This window comes from Strigops habroptila, chromosome 5 (assembly GCF_004027225.2).
Source record: "Strigops habroptila isolate Jane chromosome 5, bStrHab1.2.pri, whole genome shotgun sequence".
Lineage (NCBI taxonomy): Eukaryota > Metazoa > Chordata > Aves > Psittaciformes > Psittacidae > Strigops > Strigops habroptila.
In genome coordinates this window covers 52,474,396-52,498,306 of record NC_044281.2, presented here as the reverse complement: position 1 = coordinate 52,498,306, position 23,911 = coordinate 52,474,396, and the positions used below count along the sequence as shown (strand labels likewise).

At 41.8% G+C, this 23,911-nt stretch overlaps 1 protein-coding gene across 1 annotated transcript; it reads right to left on the bottom strand.

The window, feature by feature from the left end:
• Positions 1-1,014: 1,014 nt before the first annotated feature.
• Positions 1,015-22,959, bottom strand: LOC115608849 (protein mono-ADP-ribosyltransferase PARP14-like). The gene is made up of 17 exons (XM_030488281.1): positions 22,677-22,959; positions 21,487-21,626; positions 21,362-21,395; positions 18,891-19,151; positions 17,434-17,670; positions 14,066-16,368; positions 11,641-11,877; positions 11,149-11,370; positions 10,646-10,709; positions 9,735-9,884; positions 8,993-9,055; positions 7,774-7,941; positions 6,493-6,681; positions 5,778-6,386; positions 5,101-5,246; positions 3,604-3,778; positions 1,015-2,753 (listed from the first exon to the last, which is right to left on the bottom strand). The coding sequence occupies exons 1-17, from the start codon at positions 22,861-22,863 to the stop codon at positions 2,464-2,466; spliced, it is 5,475 nt and encodes a 1,824-aa protein (XP_030344141.1). The 5' UTR covers positions 22,864-22,959; the 3' UTR covers positions 1,015-2,463.
• Between the last annotated feature and the right edge of the window lie 952 nt (positions 22,960-23,911).

Here is a 23,911-nt window from a genome sequence, read left to right as displayed (position 1 = left end):
GGGTGCCAGGTGCCCAGCTCAGCAAGGCCCCTCCTCTCCCCTAGACCGAGCTCCTTGGTCTCTGGGAATCCTGCACCTTGAGGAGTTTTCTGCAGGCTGTGAGTCTGAAATCCTACTGCCGGGAAGCAAAGGTTCTCTTGCAGCCAGCCCATTCCAGCGCTCGAGTCTAGAGCTGAGATTTCAGTCTGCATACGTGACACAGCCCTTTTTTCAACCCTCAAACTCTGTACAAAGTACCCTCAAATTTCTAGTACAGAAACTCTTAACATCACCATCAGGGATAACAATTGTCTGGGGTTTTGTAGTGCTTCATGTTGCAGCTCCTGCTGCGTTCCAAGGCATTCAATTATAATGAGGGCCATGCAAATAGAAAGTTGTGTGTCCTGGCTCACCCAGTAGCTCTGTGGCACCAGGGGAGAAGCTGGTAGCTGCCTGGTGCTGTCAGTTCAACCAAGTTGCTCTGGCTGTTTCTGCAATACAGAAAAGCACCCAAACAGGCAGAAAAGGAAGAAAATCATCCTCACCTTTTCACAGGCAGCAAAATATGAAAGCAGGAGTGGGTTAAACTCTGCTTTGCTTTAAATGGGAATTTATGCAGGGCATGTGTTGTACGGGCATCTGCTATGAAGAGCAAAAATATTTTACATTGCTGCCTGCCACCTACAGATACCATAAGCACTTTTCCCCTTTGCTGGCAATGAGAACATCTTGGTGGGGTTTTAAGACATCCTGGCAGCTATTTGCAGCACAGGTCTCCTTTGGACTATGGAAGAATAATGTCACCTGGAGTCTGTATACAAATCTATTACTTGGACAACACAAGAAAAAATTTTGTCTTCTAAGCCATTTCTGCTTCTCACTATTCATAGCATCACTGTGACATAAAGACATTCAAATGTAAAGCAACACATCTGCTTGATGTGTGTTCAAAATACCACGCAGCCCCTTGCTCACTCTCCTCCCGCCCCCAAGTGGGATGGGGAAGAGAATTGGAAAAAAGGTACAACCTGCAGATTGAGATAAGAACAGTTTAATAATTAAAATAAGGTATAATCCTACTACTAATAATGAAACGTGAAATAACAAAAAGAGAGAAAACAAAAAAGCCCAAGTGCTGCACAACAGAATTGCTCATCACTCGCTGACTGATACCCAGCCCAACCTGAGCAGTGATTGGTCCCTTCAGGGTAACTCCCCCCAGTCTATATACCAAGCATGACATGCTGTGGTATGGAATACCCCTTTGGCTAGTCTGGGTCAGGTGTCCTATCTCTGCTTCCTCCCGGCTTCTTGTGCAACTCCTCAACGGCAAAGCATGAGATTGAAAAGTCCTTGATCAAGGTCAACACTTCTTACCAACAACTAAAACATCAGTGTGTTATCAGCGTTGTTCTCAGGCTAAAGCAAAAACACAGCACTGCACCAGCTACTGGGAAGAAAATTAACTCTATCCCAGCCAAACCCAGGACACTTGGTAACACAATGTAGCTGTTTGAAACTATTTTCATTAAAAACAGGTGTATATGGCTTTTGATCGGCAGTTTTAAGATTGTAACTATAATTAAGTGTACAACTTGCAAAGATACACAAATACCATTATTTACTTGCTTCACAGAATTTTAAAAGTTTTCAGGTGGTTTAAGCATGGTAACCGAGTTATGCACCTGTAGATAACCCGCTGAGAATTAGTAATTCTACAAACGGGTTAATGTTTTGGTACTGACCAGAAGACATTCAAAGTCCCTCTTTAGCATCTTGAAAATTCCAGAAGCAATGACTTTGTATGTGGAAGATGGATGTATATAATGCGGGGGACCGTAGAGAATGCCCCTTAGAAATAGGTATGAATACATGAATTCATACACAGGGGATAACAGTATGCTACAACAGCTAGCGGGGTGAAATAATGAATGCAAATGGTAAGTTCAATATTGTGTTTTTATCTTCAGGACTCTTAGTATCAATAAGAGTGAGTGGATGTCTGAGAATGACTGAAAACTCTGCTGGCAAGCAAGGTAATTCCCCCAACACAGTGCATTTTAAATAAGTCCTCACAAGGACCCAGCCACTTGGTGCTTTTGGTGAATACCAGAAATAGGAACATGCATAGGTGCATTGTCCTACCCTACGCCTCTTACTTCAGGCTGCAAGTAAGGCACAGCAGCTCCCTCCCTCTCCTACCAGTTCACTCTGCCTTGCATAATAAGAGGTCAGGGTTGTTCTCACAGTTCTTACCTACACCTCCATGGACCTGAATTTGAAGTGTGAGTATTGAAATAGTACGTTCTAAAATATTTGCTTATCCTGGATCATTGTGTTGATAATTTGAAGACATATTTAAACACATGGATAGATAAATAACCACTTAGTTTAAGAAACCTGGATGTAAACAAGAATCAAGAATTCCCCTGTTAATTCTCACATGTAAAAGGCACTAACATTTTCTAGGCTATTAAGAATATTCTAACACCTGAAAGTAATAAGGTATTCAGGATATGCCTGGATGTCATTAAATATGACAAACATTGTTGGATCTTTCACACTATCAACCACGCTGTCATACAGGTCAGTAGGATCTGCTGTGTTTTTTGGTGGTGGAGTGATTAGTCCTCTGCTCCCAACACAGTACTGCCCAGTGAGGACCCGAGCCAAGTACATGTATTTTCTGCCATTCACATCTGGTCTGGAATAAGTATCCTGAGCAGAATAACATGCATCAACAGCAAAGTAGGTTCCATTTCCAATGGCTGCAGCTGTTCGGAAAGACAACATTTTCATATATCGTTAGTGTTCTTATTCCCTTCAGAATCTCTAAAGCTCCCTCCCTTTCCTTTTTGGTTTGGTTTTTTTTTTTTAAATTCTGAAGAAGTTATACATTTGGTTAAACAGCAAATTCTAGTAATAATCCTTTGTATCAGAAGCAAATCCAAATCCACTTAGATGTTGTCTAAGTATCAACACCCACATTTTGACTGTCCTTTCCTACGGGAGAAGAGTTCCACTTCTTTGGATCTGGTCCTTCATCTTTGAATGCTACCAAATAACAAACATGACTGTATGAGAGAAACTGGACAAAACAATCTTTGAACTAATGCAGAAAGCCTTTCTGCTAAATACTTAATAATTGTCCCTAACAACTATTAAAGGGGAAGAATTACTTCACAAATTTTAAGGGAGTGGGATCTTCTGATTGCTTGTGCTGTGCTTATCTTTGGAAGCAACAGGAGAATTATCTGCACCTCTACTTTACTAACTAGGAGAGGAGATACCAGCAGCTAGTGGTTGATATCTCAGCTGAGGATGTTGAACAGCAGTCCTTGTTCCTTTCTCTAAGCAGATCATACAACACATTTCTCAAAAGCTGCTCAGTCTTGATTTCAGAGTAGGTGAACTTTTTCTGATACCCTCTAGATGGAGGCATTAATCAAGAAGGGATTAACCAAACACGTTAATTCCTCCGTCTATATAGAGTATGTTCTGGAGTTGTTTATTATTTTGTCCTCCAGACTTACTCTGTCTGCATGTTGTGCTGACAGCACTACAACATTGACATTCTCTAGTCATACATGTCTATGAAATTAACTGCTTTGGATAATGACTCACCATTCTTTCCAGCATACCCACGATTAAATCCATTGTAGTTGATTGTGTTCAATGACGATGCAGCTGTCCCATGAAATAGCAACTTCTCATTATTTTTATTTTTGTTCTTTGTACAGAGAGATATCTTTTTTATTTGGTATGTCTGCCAGAGGAAGGGATTCTGTATTCTTTCAATCTGCAAAGTTACAAAATAGAACTATATTTATACTGGTAGAGACCAGTATTTATCATGGGAGGAAAGCATTAAAACAAAACCAAACTTCAAGAATGACAGTAATTTTCAATATGCTCTGTTAGCATGTGGTTTGGGTTGGGGAACTGAATACATGACCCTGCTGAAAAATAACAAACCAAAGTAGCTTACCAGAGTTTTTCAAGCTTGGTAATTTTTGGCATACATTTGTCTTGTGTAGCATACCAGGTACACAGGCAATCACGGTAGCGATGCGTTATCATTTTTAGAAATATGCTGTTGCACCACTGCCAAAGACAATGATGTAAGATGCCTTACGTACATCCTACTCACCTTTACCTATGATTTTCTCACTAAACGATAGACTGCAGCGATAGCATTACATTGAATTAAAGTTTCTTTTCTACATCTCAGTTCGGAAGTCAAAATTACTTCCTTTACTGTGTAGTTTAGCAACCTATAAGAATTATAGGTTGAATATAAGAATTATGTAAAAATAAATTGGTGGGAGGACAGATGTTGCTGGCTCCTTATGCCAACAATGTGAATGTAGCTCAGCTCTATGTCAAAGTACAATCTTAAAGGCGTTGCTGTAACAGCTTTCCATTTTCAATGGAAAATGACTTCAATGTCATTACCTGATCTTTTTTCTATTGCACTATTTTGTTCTATTTGTGTCTTAAGACTGAGCTCATTGAACCTCATGATGGAAGAAAATTTTTCAAACACATATTCTTACTATAAATTTTGTCATATTTTCTCCTATTTATCGCTCCTCCTGATTCTGAAAAATTCCATCTTCCCCCTGGTAATTAAATCTCTGTGCACTGTGCTGCAGACTTTTCAATAATCAGGATCAGATCTTGATACTTTGGATAAAACCAAGTCTAGCTAAAAGGCTCTGGAACTGACATGGAAGAAGTAGTAAACTAACAAAAAGATTTGTGGCCAGTCTGCAAAGATTTTGTATTTTCCTTTGTATTCTAAACGCTTTTGCTTCTGCTTCCATTTCAATATAGAATTTCCTAATTGGAAATACCACATTAACTAGTGAGTACTACATTAGATGAACGCAGAGTCAGCCTGAAGACTGATGGTCAAGGGTTTTGTATTATTAGAAGGCAGAAATGGCAGAGCGACTCTTAGGAAATTTGATTTGATTTATATCCACCCTGTACAGTGCTGGAGAGGCTGACATACGAAAGGTGTATTAGGTTTCAGACACCTTATAAACAAATATTTAGAAAGCATATTAATGTTTTCAGCCTAAGAATTCACTTCCCCCCCCCCCCATAGTATTTCACCTTCTCTATGACACAGCCATGACAGCCCTTCTTAAATCTGGCCTGAACCTCCAGATATTCCTCACACAATGGCTTGAGATTCACCACTTTGACACGTTCCATTTGCATGTCTTCCCAGTGTGCAGGGAGCATTATTGGCTGCTTTTCTGCAAAACAGAGATTGCATTATCATCACAGATCTCTAGCTCAGTTTTGTAGGCATGTCTTACCAACCAATTGCATGTAGAGGGCTGAGAGGGCAATACTTTATACAATACTTTATTCCAAGAATACTCTCTGTCTTCAATAAATCCCTGGCTCTGTAATGCACTGCTAAGACTTTACATTTTCTGTAGTCTAATTATCCCCATACCAATATCTAGCTAAAACAAGTTTGAAAACACAGAGGAATTTCGTGTATTCTCCATACACCACTTCCTTTGTGAGACTTAAGCATAAAATCTATGCTCAGCATGCTATATGCACAGATAATGTTTAAAATAGATGTTCTGACTGCAGTCATAGCTGCTGCTAATTATGAAAGTGGTGGCTATGGCATGCATGGGGGAAAGAAAGAAATTAAAAGAAAAAAACAAAAGCTATGACCAGATTATTTCTTTGTAACACCTGAGTTTGCATTTATCAGAATTATCATTCAATAATCATTATTAAAGGATATTTACAAAGATATAATTTACCTTCATTCTTTGACACACGTTGAATGTTTATGGTTTTTCCTTGGTCATCACTAGCCTGTAGAGTATTCATATCAACCTTGTAGTTCTTCCTATTAATTTCGACCATAAGATGTGGTTTTTTAGCTATTTTGGCATCCTCCAGCTGCATATTTGTAATTTTATCAAAAGCAACAAAGCTATCACTGCTTCCTGGATATCTCCATTCTACCAGGTTATAAACAAGTTCTGCTTTGGATCGTTCTTCTTCAGTATCCTTAAGGTTTTGGATTATTTTTTGAACTTCCATAAAAACCCAACATACATCCTTGGTAATACCAGAAATTTTAATGCAAGGCGGGGAAAGTTTATTTTCAAACTGAATGGTGACATGCTTTCTACTCTGGAGATCCTTCAAAGTGTCAATTTGCCTCTTATCAAAATGTTCAATTATCTCATCTGAAATAATGTTTTCAAAATGATCTTTTAAAATAAAATCCTTTATCCAAGACTCAGTTTTATCCACATTTTTTTGGCTTTCTCCACAGATTTGGAATGTGGCTAAATCAACTTTCTTCTCCAAATCCACAATCTTTTTCTTCCCAGTTGGTTGGTTTTTACCCCAGAAAAATGCTGTGAAGAAACACATGTTAATTACTACTTTTAAATAAAAGATCTCTAGCTCTATGTGCCCATGCACACAGAAAATCCACCTACTTACATTTAAGCAGAGACATACATGAACCTGTTGTGGATGAATTTGAATCCTCTCTTTTCTTCATGCTTCTGTAAAAGTCTCTGAGCATATTTGTTTGGAAGATGACTATTTTAATTTTTTGCAAATGCTGTACTGATCTTTTGCTTGCAAATTCCACTATAGCATCTAACATGTCATCAGCTACCTTTGCTGGACTCTGTCCTGCTTGACCTAAACAAAAATAAAAAGCATGTATTAGTGAACAGTACTTAAATCAAGGCAGCATCCAGAATACAGCGACCACGTCCCCAGCTCATACAGACTGGTGTCTCTCTCTCCCCCTACCCCATTATGCTTTCTGGCCAAAGCCCCAGGCTTAACCTCAGCTTTACACCTAAACCTGGAGTTCAGGGAGCTGACACCCAAAACAGAGCCAGGAACCCTTTCTGGGATTCACCCCCATTTACTTTGAGACTCCAACAAGAACTTCAGCCTTAGCATCCCCCTGATATTTTTTAAATCCACACACCACTAACTCTATCCCCGTCTTTAAACCGGGTGCCAAAGTAAAACCAAATCAAAACTATCAGAGGATTTTAGCATAAGCCTCCAGTGTATTTCAACATGCAAACAGGAACACCAAGCTCAAAACAAGTGCTTTCATTCCCCTACAACAAACCTGAAGTGCAGCTCACAATTTCTTTTTCCAAAGTCAATGGGAGCCTTGGTCTGAGAAGGATACCCTGCTTTCTGCAACTCCCAATTCCCAAGCTAAACAGAAGCTTAAGCCAAATAAGCTAGCCTGCCTCTAGCCCTCCACTGGAGCAGGTAGGCAGAAACAAGAACTATAAAGGTGAAAACCCCAGTTATTCTGTACCCAGCCCACAGTTTCCATAGTCAGCCAGTTTTGGTCTCAGAACAACTCCATCTTTCTCCACCTACAAACCCCAACCCCAGCCCTTACATGTGGCTGAAAGCCCAAAGCAAGGTCTATGGGAAGTTTGAAGGAAGTTGCAGGGTGGTCAGCTGAGATACACAGTCTGTTTTGGGGCAGAATGTCTTTTACAGAGCAATACCTTTTTTTAGGGGTTTTTGCTCCACTGATGTTGACTGTAATATTTATACTTAAAAAAAAAAAAAAAAAAAAGCATTTTTGAAGTGTGGGGGTGGTGGTTGAACTGACTACAACGAAGCTTCGCAAATCACAGCTTACAGAGTTTCTTGTAGAAGTCTACTGTTATCCATATCAGAGGTATTAATTTTGCCCCAGTTTCTGAATTACTTCCATCACAGCCTTCATTGCTTTCCTAAGACAATACAAACCTGTTCCAATTGCTGGGAAGGCAACAGATTTGTACATCCTTAGCTCACACTCGTTAAGCACTTTGGAGACCTGATGGTTCACATTCCTGTTGTGAATCAAATGGATGATTTTTCTGCACAGCAGTTTTCCACCTTGTGTAGTAATAAAGCCACTTTGAAACTGCCCAACTGGAAAAGAGAAGATAGAGAAGGAGACATAACATTTTTGAAGTAGCTATCTTTTCTGATAGGACAGCTGGTTACATTGATGCTAGAAGTGAAAAAAGTAGAAAGAAATCCACTGCGAGCTTTATTATTCTGACTTTAGTTGATTCCAGTTTTCTCTGTTAATATTTTGATTGCAGAACAACTTTGAGAAAGTAATACAAGTAGTTGTGTTTTCTAATTTCCCAAAATCTCTGCTACAAGGTATTTTCTTGTTAAGTACAACTTAAGAATTTATGTTTAATTGAAATAAAGCTCAGTTTTATTTAAAAGCATGCCAATAGAATGTGCACCATTCGTTTATGTGAGAAATCATTTTTTTTTATGTCACTTATTCCTTGAAAGCTCAAACCCTTATTCTGCAGAATAGCTGAACAGTTAAAATGCCACCATTAAGATATCTAAGAAGCGTGGTATGGAATCTTTCAAAAGATGCTTGTGTTTTTTCAGAGCACTCATGTTTGATTGCAAACACCTCAAAAGGGAGTCACACTGTGAGGATGAATGGACCGATGAACCATACTACTTCACTGGTCACAAAGATAACGACTGATTGTGTGATGCTCTGCATGTGCTGAGGTCAGGCTGATAAACAGGGAGAGCCTGCAGAGCCAAAGGCTGAAAAAATATCCAGGACACTCCACCTTGAAAGTTAACTCCTGGATTCAGAGCAGGAACGTTTTATTTAGGCAACCAGAATGCATTCCTTTTTGCACTCATAGAAGCCAACCACAGTGAGTTGGGACGTTACTGCTCTGCTGGTCTGGCAGAATGCAGTCCAAAGAAGAACCCACGATCAGGGCAATAAGCAAAGTTACACTATTTCAATAAATAATAATTATGTGTTTGTGAATACATACAGCTCAGATTTGCTGTTAGCTTTTAAAGGCCAGTCCTGCACTTGCTTACACCAAAAGACAGCCTTCCACCACTTTGTTCAGTTTCAAAACTCGAGCTCTCCTGTAGCTGACAACAGACTTTTAAAGATTTCTAGAAGTGAAAACTATTTACATACCATACTGAGCACATTCTTCTTCTACCTGGGAACCAGCAGCATCCATTATTGCTTTGAAGACCCCTTAAATTATACAAGAAAAGCATACACATTCATTAAGTCAACATAGCCATTTCTACTCAAAACTCTACCCAACTTCTGTACTCTACAAATACCTCGAATTCTCACATGGTAAGATCCCACAAAGTGCAAAACCTTGTCCGTTCCCCTAATTCCCTTCCTTGACACACAGCACAGCTGCAAAGAGAACACTGGCTTCACTATTGATTAGAAATCATTAAGAACAACTCCAATTTCATTGTTTCACCAGCCAGTAGCAAGCCCCTCACCAAACTCACTGATTGCTTTAAATTATACCATTTGATGTCTTCCATGCTTGCAATTCGCAATGTCACCAAAGAATCTCTGCTTCTTACAGGTCACTTAACCAGGACTTTGGCTTACAGTGACAGGAACAGTTTGTCAGGATTATATTTGTCAAAATTTCCTTTTATTTAAGCATTTTTGTTTTTAAACAAGAAAAATCTGGTCAAATAACTTCTGTCTGAGTAGTCTGGAAACTAAATGGAATATTCAGGTCACATACAAAACCTGTTTAATATCTATTTCCTAACTAATCGCAAGTCTCTTTCATCTGAAAAATACTTCATAGAAGTTTCACATATGGACAATTCTTTCCCCTGGCCTCTTCTAAAAAGTAGCCCAAATTTATCACTAAAGAGCTACATATTCAATACAATACCTGACGTGGCATCAAACGTTGGATTTGATATGTTTACAATAACCTCTGCATCCTCCTTGGTAATATCTCCACTAATTACTTGGAGTGTAATGGTACCAATCTGCATTTCATGAACTCCCCGTGCATCAGTTGAAACAGGCCTAATAATACCTACAAAAGAAAGAAAAAGACCTTAACGCACTTATCCTCTAGTTTGGGGTATTATTCTCTTCCACTGATAGAAATATCAACTTTTTATTTTAAGGAATGTGCTCTAGATCGCTTTGATGGACATAGAGAGTCTCTGTCTTTCTCCTTACTCCATTTCTGGAAGCAGGAAGGCATGGTGTTCTTCCCGTTTAAATACTGTGAAAGTGAAACTATTTCTATTCTTGTAAATTCATGTAGAATAAATTCAGAAAGGGACTCTTGGGGTTATCTGATCTGACTAGCTCTGTAACCAAGTTTGCCCGAATTAACTCTTACAAGAAATGGAGTATGCAGCTTAAGTATGTCCAGTAAGGGAGATCCCATCACACCAGTTTTGTAAGTTATTTCATCTTTACCCTTACAGAGATGAAATTGTTCTTTACTTCTAGTCTAAACTTATCTAGTTAATATTTTACCTGCACACTCTTAACTTCATCTCGCTGATACTCAAAGCAACTGAGAAGAAAGAGCCATATATTCTTATGAATAAGGCTCTGCCTTATAAGACAGGCCTCACTAAGACATGAGCATAGCCTCAACAAAAGAAATTCCTTTAAGATTTTTACAAATGGAGTGTAAGAATGCCAGTCCACTAGGAGGAAAAAAAAATGCTCTGTGTCTTAATGACATTTCATCTGTTTCCTGATATGTATAGAGCCTCTTTGCAGTATTTACATTCTCCCGTGTTCCACCTCCTGCTTACTAGCCACTACACAACTTACTTGACCATGGTGCTGCAGCATTGCAACTTCCAGCTACTCTACGTTGTAGTTCAATGTTAAAAGCCTGAGGAGAAAAGAAAAGAAAAAAAGGTACCAGACATAGAAATATTCAGTATACAACTCTGAAATACTGTAACTAACATTAAGAGTTGTGTCGCTCTTGCTGAGCCATCTGACATGCTTTACAGTCATGTTTAGGTATCATTAATAACAGTGGAAGACTCAGTGTGAACACTGTGATAATAGATACTGTCTTTGCATTGCCAGAACTCCTCTGTCAAAAGATGAGTGAGCATCTACAGTTATTTACAGTGCCAGCAGCAAGCCCAATTTTGTCTGCAGCTTATGCTTGCTGAGAGTTTATATTCCAGAGACACTGAAGAGACAACCTATTGTTACGGGCCAACTGCTAAATTATTCCCCTTAGGAAGCAACATAACTAAAATATTGTAAGGCATAACTAGAACAGTATGTAACATAGATGGCTTTCTCCTGAGAACTACCTGAATGTTACCCGTATCGTTTGGATTCAAGACAAAATGAACTTCCTGGAGAGTCCTCCAAGTGTGACTACTGCTGAACTTGAATACCACATCAAACATTAATTTGGAAACAATGTTTTTAGGAAATCTGAATCCTCCAGTTCCAATAGCTGGGAAAGTGATTGATTTCAGTCCAAGTTCTTCAGTTTTCTTCAAGCAGAAGGTGATTATATCTTCTAGCATCTGTAAAACAGAGCAGAGAGGGGTTTTTTTCTTCTTCCCTTTTTTTTTTTTTTTTTTTAAGAAGGCATCGTTTGTTGTTACTTCCATAGAGAATATACTGGTATGAGAAAAAGCTCTCAGTGCATCAAGGCATCTTTAAGGTCACTTCAACAGAAGTAAATGGAGTTGAGTCATCTAAACTAACTATTTTTAATCTTGAAACTTCAGGATAGGACCCCAAATAAATCTGTCTACAAAATTATTTAATTTTTTTTTATAATTAAAATGTACCTCCACGGTTTGTCCTCTTCCTTGATTCCACATGGGAAGTATGGCATGAAGCACAGACTTGCAGGCGAGAGCACATCCACTGGTGCAGAGCACACTTCCTTCGTCAGCGTCCTGTCTTTGTTTTTCGTTGTCAAACTCTACTTGGAGCCCTGGTCCAGCCTTTTCCAGCAAGGCTTTGCAAAGAGGCCCCACGCCAAACTTCAGATCTGTGCCAACACTGTTAACAATAACATCCGTCTGCAACAAAATTACAACAAAAATATCTGTAGTCAGACTACAAGTAAAATTATGCATCAAGACTAACAGCACTATCGAAGCCATGCACAGCATGAAAAACAAGATGGCAATGAAAAAATAATTGCAGAAATTTCAGCAGAGCTTTGCATGCTGAGCATTCCTGGACTTGTAGTAAACCTGCATTAGACAGCATCAGACCCACGGGGCGTACCAACACCACATGTATCTACATGTGAGCCAGCCGGGCAGGCAGGGCTGTCAAGCCCTCAGTGGAGGTAAGGCTGTGACTATCTCGTCCCGAGCAGATGCTAAATGTCTGAGCAGGTGAAATAAACCCAACCTCTGCAGCCTGTCTCATCCCCTCGCCCCAGGCCTGGCCTTTCCTACATTTCCTTGTGAAGAACTGCAGCAGTATCACTCCTTCTTTAGCATCACCACATGATGCAAAATGCACATATTGTATAAGGTATGCATAATGTAGAAAGTTTCATGTCCTTTTCCACCTTTTCACTGGAAGTGGGATTATCTACACCTTATCAGAAAACCAGCACCTCATGCACCAAAACGAGGTGAAGAGAGGTTGTTGTGCTCTCATGAAGTAAAACTGGCAAAGCCTCATATCTGGTATTTGCTTTGTGTTTTTCCACTGAGGATGTTTTAATTACCAATTATTTTAATAATTAATATTGTAATGTGTGTCATACTGAGGGTTTTTTTACATCTAGTATTGATCTTTTATTGGAATAGGCTTTTGCAGGCACCAAAATGACATCTGAAGCAACTAATATTGAAACACGGGACAATAATAATAATAATTGAGGGAGATTTTAAAGTCACAAAGTATAAAAGTTAGGGGCTGTTGAAAAAGAGAGATTTATCAAGATGCACTTTGCATCACTGAAGGGAAAAAACGTAACAGAAAGAAACTACATCAGAGGTGTAAGTTGCGTCTTGATGGTCTAGATGAGTAGTAGTTACAATCTCTGTTAGCAAAAAGAATGAAAAAAGAAAATGGGCGTAGCAGGGGTAGTAAAATCAGGTCTAGTTTGGCACAACAATCTAAGCATGCCTTCTTCTATGGGATCACTTTTCTAGTGCTCAGTAACTTCTTCATAAACTGTGTCTTTAACCCATCCAAAGAGAAGGGAACTAAAAAAAAAATAAAATAAGCTCCATCCCCCCGTTAGCACGGCTCACAGAAGCAGCCCAGACAGGTGCTGATTTCCCATAATATCCAACCTAGGTAGGTACAGATCGTACAAACACTTTCAGAAAGTATTTTAATGTTTCCCCTGCAGAGAAAAGGAAAAAAAAAAAACCAAAAACCAAAACCAAAAAACCCAACCGTTTTACATATTGACCTTAAACCTGGAGCAAAAATAAAACCTAGGTGGGAACAAAACATCCCCAAATTCACAATTGCCAACTAGAAACAGCTACAGAGTGACAGATCTCAACCTGAAATCCATCAGTTTTGTAAGTTTGCATCCTTGTTCAGCTAGCACATAGCTGTTTCCTTATGCAGCAATTGCCTTGTAAAACAATATAACCTACTGTCCTTCCTTTTCTATTGAAATTTAAAGATCTCCATAAAATCATAGAATCAACAAGGTTGGAAAAGACCTTTAAGGTCATCAAGTCCAACCTTTACGCCAGGACTGCCAAGTCCACCACTAAACCATGTGACTGAGGGCCTCATCTACACGGTTTGTTAACACTTCCAGGGACAGTGATTCCACCACTTCCCTGGGCAGCCTGTTTCAATGACTGCTCACCCTCTCAGTGAAGAAATTGTTCCTAATATCCAGTCTAAACCTCCCCTGGAGCAGCTTGAGGCCGTTACCTCTTATTATATCACTTGTTACTTGGGAGAAGAGTCTGACCCCCACTTCCCTGCAACCTCCTTTCAGGTAGTTGTAAAGAGCAATAAGGTCTCCCCTGAGCCTTCTCCAGACTAAACAACCCCAGCTCAGCCATTCCTCATCAGACTTGTTCTCCAGACCCTTCACCAGCTTTGTTTCTCTTTTCTGGACCTGCTCCAGCACCTCAATGTCTCTTTTATAGTGAGGGTCCCAGAACTGAACACAGTATTTGAGGTGCGGCCTCACCAGTGCTGAGTACAGAGGGATTATGACTTCCCTGCTCCTTCACATCAAGTTAGAGGGGAAGCAGAAAATTAAAGACCTACCGTGGCTTCCTGAACATTTTTCTCCTCTACTTGGATGCAAAGACCTTCATCCGTTGTAATCATCTGCAGATCATCTCTAGCCATCTGAAGATCCTCTTTTCTCTCCTCCTTTTGGCTTTCTCTCATCTTAAGGTTTCCCGAGCTCGAAGTCTGCAGTATCAGGGAGGATAATTCAGCTGCGAACACTTTTTTTACTGCCTCACTGAGAGCCTGAACTGTTCCTTCTGCATCACCCACAAGATGAACCTCCTTCAAGCTGCTGTCCCCCTTGGATTCTTCCAAGGTCTCCTTGATGGAGGCTACAATCGAATATGTACACAGTTCCAGTGGGAAGCCAAAAATGCCTCCACTTATAGCGGGCAGAGCTATAGAACGATGATTAAACGTTTCAGCTAGTTGTAGACTTTTCTTCACTGCCTGTCTTAACAAGCACACACACTGTTCTGCTTCATCCTTCCTCCACCTGGGCCCAACAGCATGAACTACGTTCTTGCAGGGGAGTTTCCCTGCACCCGTGATAACCACACAGCCAGGCTGCAAGCTCCCGTTCTTCTTCACCAGCTCATCACACTCCTGCTGCAGCTCTGGACCAGCCGCTTTTAACAGTGCCCAAGCAAGGCCACCGTTGTGTTTCAGATCTTCATTAGATGCATTTACCACAACATCAACAGGATGAGTGCACAAGTCATCTTTATAAACTGCTACTACAACTCCATCTGGCAGCATTTTCTTAAAGTAGAGCTTGCTTTCCACTTTATCACCAACGTTTTCACCCATTTTTTGTTGTTGTTGCTGTTCTTCTTCTTCCAGCCTAATCAAACAGCCAAATTTCTGCTTTGCCTCAAAAACACATGAATCTTTCCTTTCAATGAAGAGCTCTTTGGCTCCTGGTTTATCAATTTGCACATTTTTTGAGTAAAGGGATGAGAGAATTTTTTCAAAAGTGGTGACTGCATTCCGTGCTTCTGCTCTTGGTCCACTCACAGAAATACATGGTGTCTTGGTGTCAAAACGTATTGTCACTCCTTTCTTCTTCAATTTAAGATAAACATTGGATTTTTCCTGCTCTACAAATTGCACTACCACCACTGACTTAGCCGGGATTACTTTTTCTATATGTGTGTTTCTGTCTATAAAATCAGTAAGTTTCTGATAAACTTCTGTTACAGCCTTAGAAAATCCAGCAATAATCACTTTATTCTCTTTTCCAGGTTCATCAATGACTACAGTTTCCTGGGAAGAACTGTACTTCTTACGCAAGGAAGCAAGAAGACTCTTCCACTGCTCCTTTTTAATGACCTCACAGTCCTCCACATTGATGCACTTATATTCTAAGCCTGTCTTTATTTGCTTTTCTGCTTCTAAAAGATCTTTGGGAGCATGTCCAAATAGCATTACTGTATCATCCTCAAGCTCATAAAAAGTATTAATTTTTTTAGTAGTGAATAATGTCTCTGACATTGTTTTATTATCTACATGCTGTAGATAGTAGAAAATATGGGGATCAATGGTAACTGATGTACATGGCATATTCAATACCTTTTCCAGTAAGTCAGCTTTGATTTTATATACTTCTGCAGGTAATCCACACAACTGAACAGTTTTTTTTGTGTCATCATAAAAGATCTTTAAGCATGGATATTCTTTGTGAATATTTTCTTCTAGCCCAGCGTTGTGCAGAATGGCATACTTCCCTGGGATCACTGACACAGAAATTTCTATGCTTTGTTTTTCCCTTTCACTTTGCTTCATGTGTTTTTCCATGCATTCCCTCATTTCTTTCTCTGCACTGTCCACTGCTGCTCTGTTGCCTGCAATTACCACTGTCTCCTCAGAAATCTCCGTTATGATCAAACCAACATTTTTCACCAATCTGTTTTTCACGTCTTTCCAATCCACCGAATTTACTTTACATTTTATGGCTATGTAACGTGCCATGGCACGTAAGAACTCAGTGGAAGCATCTTGCTTCCATGTCTTGATCAAGTTAATCATTGGCTTTTTCTGCTCTGAGAGGGATGATGATGGGCACAACATAATTTCCGGGTATGCACAGTCTGTCTGGGGCCATTTCAGCTCACAATGGCAAATCGCCATTTCCTGGTTTATGTCTTGCATCAGTTTCACCTGTCTTTGTAAAAACTGCCAGACATACGGATCTAGCGGCACCCCAATGGGGTCTGGCATCTTGATAGTTGGTCTTTCTTCTCCATAGAGAGCTGTTCCCAAGGAGTGGTAATATGGATGCACAGAAATTGGTGTCTGTTCCAGTAAATGCTGCTTTTCCAAGACCGTGTTGACATCTAAAAGTTAGCGCACATACATACAAACACATATCTATCATTAAACTCAAATCAAGAAAATGATTCTGAATAGAATTACACTGAATAATTGTTTCGCTTCTTTTCATTTGAAAGAGCTACTCTTATGTCTTTCTGGTTTCCAAACTGTTCTGTAGGGGACAAGATAAGAGGCTTGGCTCCAACTAGTTTGGTAAATATGCTTGTGCCTGTATTTACCTGTACAGCTACACCTTACTCTCATTTCTTAAGGAAACCCCACCCCTCAGCAGGGCCATGTCAACATACTATTATGAAACACTCCTCACTCTCAACTTAAAATAAAATTCTTCATGCCAGTGCATTTTTGCTTTCCTTTTTCTTTTTTTTTTTTTGGCATTTTGGTGGGAATGGACAAAGGAAATTAATTATAATGTTGGTGGGGATTTAAACTACATTACAGTGATCCAAGTTACCTATTAATGTACAAAATATTCATAAGAAAATTCTGAGAGTCAGAAGAAAAACTATCACCTGGCAGATATCTTTAATTAAAGGAATTTACTAAGCCAGGAGTCTCCTAACACAGATATATTTACCCTAACACAGAGATATTTACTGAGGGTACACTGGCATAAAAACGGGATGGCAATTCAACATAAGGAATAGTAACAAGATTGTTCTTTAGCTCTATTCTTCCCTGATAATGAAGATATTTGACCTTAATTAGTTTCTGAAAGCTAACTGTGAAAACTGCAGTCATTGACAGATCCTGCTTCCTCTACCTGTAAGTACAATTAACGTTGTATTGCAGATAAAAGCCTCTGTAAATGGGAAAAACACAACAGTGGGAACAACCCATGCACAAAACCACTATTAAGATGACTTTGATAACATAAAAAACAGAGAGATTCTGAAAGCCTAGACATGCAGCAGTATTTCTAAACGCAGAGCACTTCCCAGGAACAGGACAGTGTATGCTGGCTTTAGCGACAGCAAGACAAGTTTCTCCTAATGCCCAAATTTGCAGTCATTTTCTTTCAGGTCCTCTGCCTGAGAGCAATTTGGTCAGGCTGAGGAGAGTGTTACCTTTGTGATCACAGAAAGTAATGATGGCCAAGTTCTCCTCAGGGAAGAGCTGGACGTCTGACACGGGCCCCCCACCATTCCGCACACTCTCAAAGTAAACTGTGATGTAGTCTGTGGAAATGCTGGCTGGTATGTTTTCAGCCTTGATGCTCCGGGTCAGTTCAAGAAGCCTGGCAGTCATTTTGAATTTTTTAACTCTCTTGTTTTGTGAACATTTTTTGACAAATTCTTCAGTATCTGTAAACAGAAGAACAGAACAAACTGACTGTGCTTTCCCCAGCCATTAGCAGCCCTGGCTATCACTTCTGGTAGAGAAATGAGCTGAATCTGCTTTTCCCTGCTTTTGCAGCAAAACCGTCTTTCATGCCAAGCAACTCTGCTGTAGTAAAAAAGGCGAAATGCATGCAGCCATGTTACTCTCAGCTATTCACTACCACTATGTCTCTGTTCCCCTCTTATTCATCTCTTGTATCAACCAAGATCTTCTCACTGTTTCACTGTCTTCTCAGATGGAGACTTTATACACTTCAGTAATTTGCAGAAATCGTCTCCACCCTCAGTGTGCTTCTAATTCTGTTCCATCTAACCCCAAACAAGAGAGACACAATGAAACATTCTCATCCAATTTCAATTAATGAAGATACCACAATGTTTTTAGTGTAACATTTGGATCACAGGCATTTTCATGGAGGTGTATATAAAGACTTACATCTTTCTTGAGAAACTACAGTCCAGGTACTTTTTTAAAACTGCCTGAATCTCTAATAGGAGAGGAATCAAGCTGTGTGTGCTGGTTTCAGCTGGGATAGAGTTAATTTTCTTCCCAGTAGCTGGTGCAGTGCTGTGTTTTGGCCTTAGTTGGAGAACAATGCTGATAACACACCGATGTTTTAGTTGTTGCTTAGTAGCACTTACCCTGATCACGGACTTTTCAGTCTCATGCTCTGCCAGTGAGGAGGAGCATGAGAAGCCGGGAGGGAGCAGAGACAGGACACCTGACCCAACCTAGCCAAAGGGGTATTCCATACCACAGCACATCACGTTCAATATATAAACCAGGGAGAATTACCCAAAAGGGGCTGATTGCTGCTTGGGTTGGGCTGGGTAGTGAGCAATTATACTGTGCATCACTGTTGTGGGGTTTTTTTAATCTCTCTTTTCCCCTTTTTAGTTTTATATTCTCTCCCCTTGTTATTTCCCTTATCATTATTACTATTATTATCAGTAGTAGTAGTAGTATATTGTACTTTAGTTACTGGACTGCTCTTATTTCAACCCATGGGGTTTATATTCTTTCGATTCTCCTCCTCATCCCACCCCGGGTAGGGGGGAAACAAGGGGTGCGAGTGAGCAGCTGTGTAGTGCTGAGTTACTGCCTGGGCTTAAACCAGGACACTCTGAAAGCTATTACTCACACATACACATGGAAATGAACAATGGTGCTCATCCTGTCTTACCAATGCTTTTTGTAAAAGTAGCTACAGCAACATTTATTTCAGGTATCACTTCCACGGTGAAGTCATCATCTGCTGCCAGGCCACTGATGTTCTCCAACAGCAGACGTAAGCATTTTGGGCTGCATTCTTGTATGTTTTCAAACACCACTGAAGGCGAGATCTCTCTGGGCTTTTCTGCGACGTTCATTGCAGAGTCAGCTTCCTCCTGGAGTTCGCTGTTTGCAACACAGCTTTCTGCTTTCTGCAAGGCTTCTGCATCATCTTCAACAGAAAGAGAAATAAGCCATATGACATATTGGTACACATTTCCTGGAATAAGCAGCGTTTGCTCAGCCTTTCTCTCCCGATATTTGATTAGTTAGAGATCATCTAACTAATCAAATACTCCAGGATATCCTGGGACATTTTGGGATCCAGAACAGCCCAGATGCAATACTCTGCAGGCAGCTTCTTCAGTGGCACAAAAATAGCTGTGAGTTAAACAAGTACAAGGTCACTGGTATGTCTCCAGGTCGAAGACAAATAAAATGACATAAAATCCATTGAGACAATTGGCCATGGCTGCTCAGGCATTGGTAAGGGTTGTGAGAGGCCCTGCAGCCTCTGCATCTGTTTCTTAGCCCAGGTGAAGGCATAACAAGCCTGAACGTAGCTTGGGACATTCGCAGGCACCACAAGCCAGGCAGTAGCTCTGCACAATTCTATGCAAAGCCTCCTGATGACCACCGTGCCCTGCCATCAGTGCAGCATCACAGCCCTGAAGGACCCACATGCACAGAAGGCTGGCAGGGATGCGACAAAATTTTGCAGATAGACAATATAACAGGGGTGCCCACCGAGCACTCCAGAAGTCCAGCAGCTGCCAGAGAAAGGCACTTCTCCAGCTTTGCAGGCAGATGAAGGTAGAGGCAGGAAAGAACCTCCGAATGGGAACATCCTCCTCTGCATGCCTGAGTAAACTAAAAGTGTCAGCCAGGTATGCGGTGACACAACTGTCCAACAGGCCACGGCAAACAGCAGTCAGGGTGGCGAGGGACCAAAGGGCACCCCAGGGTGCTCAAGATGGCTCAAGACTCACAAACAAAGGCAACTCCTCACCCCAACGAACACAAGCAGGAAGATAAGCCTCTCTCAGTTTGGTAACCAGGACATCCCTGCAGCATGGTAGGGAGATGAGCATCACATGAAACCCTGACACTCACAACCCTTAATGTAAACCTCTACGGCCACCGTCTCCGGCTGTGGCACAGAACACAACACAACTGAGGTGAGAGCTCAGTGGAGCTCAGTGGAGCAGTTGCATGCCGGACTGGGGATGGGGAAGAACAAGGTGTCTCCTTGCTTTTGCTCAGAAGACCCCAAAATCCCTAAATCTTGGGGTAGTGCCCAACAGGCTGGCCGTGGTGGGCAGCCCTAAGGGTGGAGACAGGGAAGGCTCAAGCAGGTGGCAGCACAAACAGGCTGGCTCTGCCTGCTCACCGGGTGTACAAGTTTTCCCAAGGTACAACAACTGATACCAGACCCATAACATTTACAGAACACAGCTGCCTTTGAAGGCCTACCAGCATAAGCCAAACAAGAGGAAAACAAAAGAAGTAGTTGCAGAAGCAACAGCCCTATAGATGCTAGTTATTAATTTCTAGATTGCCAACAGGAATCATCCACTCCACTATGTCCAATGAAGAAAGTACAAAAAAGCCAATCCTAAAAACTAGGCTGACCCAACAAAGCGAATAAGAGCAGTATCTGTAGATTTTTCAGGGTCCTCTCTAGTATAATTAAAAAACAGTAGGTGTCAGGTTTGCATACCTGATTTTGAAAGGATGAAAACCACACAAAATGGCACCGAACAAAACTTCATAGAGAAAGGAAGTGATAGGGCGGTAATTATTGAAGAACTTCCTAACAGGTCTGTCTTGGGGCTGAATATTTACTCTTTACAGATGTGGGTATATTTGGGTGTGCAGTACTGCTTTCTAGATTGCTTTCTGAATCATAAGGCTTAGCATGGTATTGCTGAAAGCAGACCTAACCGAGGTCACTGAAGTACAGGGGAGATGCACCTCTTGCCTTTAGACTCTTGCAGTTAAACTCTTTAAACTGCAGGGAGCAAAATGACACTAGGCCTGGGCTTCAGACCTTCAATCTCGGTGTTTCTATGCAGATCTTAGAGCAGTTATGCAGGATAAAGGAACTAAATCCACCTGTGGAGATGTCCCTCTGGTTAAAAAGGCTCTTTTAGAAGCTAAAACCAGGCTCGTGGTCTAAGTCTGGCAAGGTGAACTCCATCCTTGGCGACCAAGTCTACAGTGTCCCTGGCCAGACGTCTTTCCCTGTATCACCTGAGCCAGGCTGCCAAACTCAGAAACTTCCAGCACGGCTCCCTACAGAACTGGAGCTATGTGTGGAGAAAAGCACCAACATTTTTGATTTATGAAGAATCAGCACACAGAGTGATAGTAACATTTTACCTTTTATTTGAAGGTTGCTCGTGGCATCCAGAGCCTAAAATAAAACAAAAGCAAAATACCAGTGACTGATTTGACACTCACACCACTACTGCAATGCTCTGGCGAGGATTACAATTTTTATTCACCTTTGTGGGACTTAATTTTTCTTCAAATGCCTCCTCTTCAGCAGCTAGTGCTGTGTCAGGCTCTGTGACAATCAACTTCAACTTTCCTTTTTCTCCCAAACGCAGCTCATGAGACTGTCTCTCAAGAACTCGTTGTTTCACTAAATAAAACCAAAAAAACCCCAGTGACAACCTGAATGGAAATACAACTATAAATTACGCAGCGCTTTTCCACGATTACATTAGGACACATATACCGTCCCACACACAAAACAGAAGAGCTTTAAACTCATAACACTAACAAAGAACACGCGAGGCTTCCCTCCTGAAAAGAAACAGTACAGGAGAGGATGTTCTTTCTGCAAAAACCCCACCAGAGATGCAGAGCTCAGCTGTACCACAGGTGCCTGGTGGGCAGCCCTGCACTGGGGCTGCAGCACAAGCGCCCCGGTACCGGCCCCCGCGCCTTGCACACCCTTGCCCAGGCAGCGTTAAAAGGGCTTTGGGCTGTCTGTCCTGAGCTTACCTGCTGGGCGAGTCAGCAACTGGGAAGCATGATAAGGCAGGGGGGGGAAAAAGTGTATATATATGTTAATGCACATGCATGTACACACACGTACATGTATACATTTAACACAACCGCAGCTAAATGCTTTCCACCTTGGTGCAAGTTTTGATAAATACATGCATGTTATACATAATTTTTAGTATATATCTGTAACTATAATATATATAAAGTTAGATCCACATAAGCTTTATTATTCCAAGTGCAATCTAGAGAACACTACCTGCGCCAAAATTAATACATATATACATATATATATACACAGGGATATATTTATTAACTTATAGCCTAGAGCTATTCAAAATGCAATCTAGAGGCTAGTACTAACTACCAAATTTAAGCAAATACACGTAAGCAAATACATATTATATATTCTATATTGCATATTACGGGATGTATATGAGGCATTACATGCTATAGATTTGTATATTACATACTAGACAGTACGCATCACATGCAATAAGTAAGTCAGTATATATATATTTTAACTTGCAGAAAGTTACGACTTGCGAGTTACAAGGCAGCGCACCCTCGCTCCGCAGGCAGACCAAGCACCAGCCAGTTTCTCGCGGAGAGGCAGACGGGCAGCCCCGGCCGTCCTGGACCTCGCCGGACCCCTCACCCCGGACCCCGCCCGGCCGCTCACCTTCGGGGTGCGCGAAGCAGACGAGGAGGTGCCCGGTGGCGGCCCGCAGCTCGCACTCGCCGCCGCCCGAGCGCTTCTGGCTCTGGAAGTAGCAGAGCAGCTTCTTCCTCAGGGCGGGGGGCGGCTCGGCGGAGCCCCAGTCGCCGCGCACCAGCAGCGGGAAGCCGCCCGGCCGCTGCCCCGCCATGGCCGCCCAGCTCCGGTCTATCCCCGCTGCCTTTCGGTTTCGCTTCCCAGCGCGGAGCGGCGGGCGCGGCCTCTTCCGCCAGGCAGCGGCAGCCGGCGGGGCCCGGGACACCGCAGAGCGGGGCGAGGAGCGGGGCGAGGAGCGGGCGCTGCTCCGGGGCGGGACCCCCACCCCTCCCGGTTTCTCCGCTGTCGTCTGTCACGACACACCTGCCCCTGGCCGCCCCCCCGGCGCCGCCAGTCACAGCTTCACACCTGCGCCCTTACGTTCCTTTCCCCGACAGAAGTTCCTAAACCACCCAAAGCCGCCTCTGGCACTCCCCCACGCTAACAAAATGTCCTTCCTCTGCCTGTGCTGGGAGCTGGCAGCCAACAAGGTCATCCCATTGTTCTGCCTCCCCCTTTGCCTTTCGATTATGATAAACTCATTTGGAGAAGCAGCATCTTCTACTCATCACCTGCACAGAGCCCAGTGCTGCAGTTTCTGCTCCATGCTTGATACCCTAAGCACCTGTAATGCAAGTACCAGTGAAAAAACACCTTGGTGGTGATGGAGAGGCTGAAGACAGATGTGTTACTATCCCCTGCGGAGAAAGTCCTGACTGGTGCAGGTGACCCATCAGCTGTCATGCAGCACCCAGAGCCATCATCACCTCTGGCTCCTGTCACATCGATGAACCACTGACTGCAGCTATGTGTTACAGGGATTGACTAAGTGTGGTCATTTTAAAAGCAAAACTTCAGACACTTGCCCCCCCCACTCAGATCAAGCACTAGGAATTCAACAGTCAGCATTTTCCAGCAGTTAGAAAACTGACACAATCTAACGCAATAAAGCCCATGGCAGTGGTTCCAGTGCCGTTGCATAGGGAGCACTGGGGTGGACCATGAACGAGCAGCCTGATGGTTATGACTCTGCCATGATACTTGCAGGTTCACATTATTTCACACCACCTTCCCTGGAAAACATTCCCCTTGGCAATGTTTACTGCTCACATGGACACACCAACCCAACATGAAACTTCAAAATAATAGCAACCTAACTACAA

Bases quoted from the DNA above. Each gene is read 5' to 3' on its own strand.
- LOC115608849 (XM_030488281.1), bottom strand. From the start codon at position 22,863: ATGGCGGGGCAGCGGCCGGGCGGCTTCCCGCTGCTGGTGCGCGGCGAC. The intron at 10,710-11,148 runs GTAGTTCTCAGG...TTTTCTCCTCAG, and splicing joins ACGATACGGGTAACATTCAG to GCTTTTAACATTGAACTACA. The intron at 5,247-5,777 runs GTAAATTATATC...TCTGTTTTGCAG, and splicing joins ACGTGTGTCAAAGAATGAAG to AAAAGCAGCCAATAATGCTC.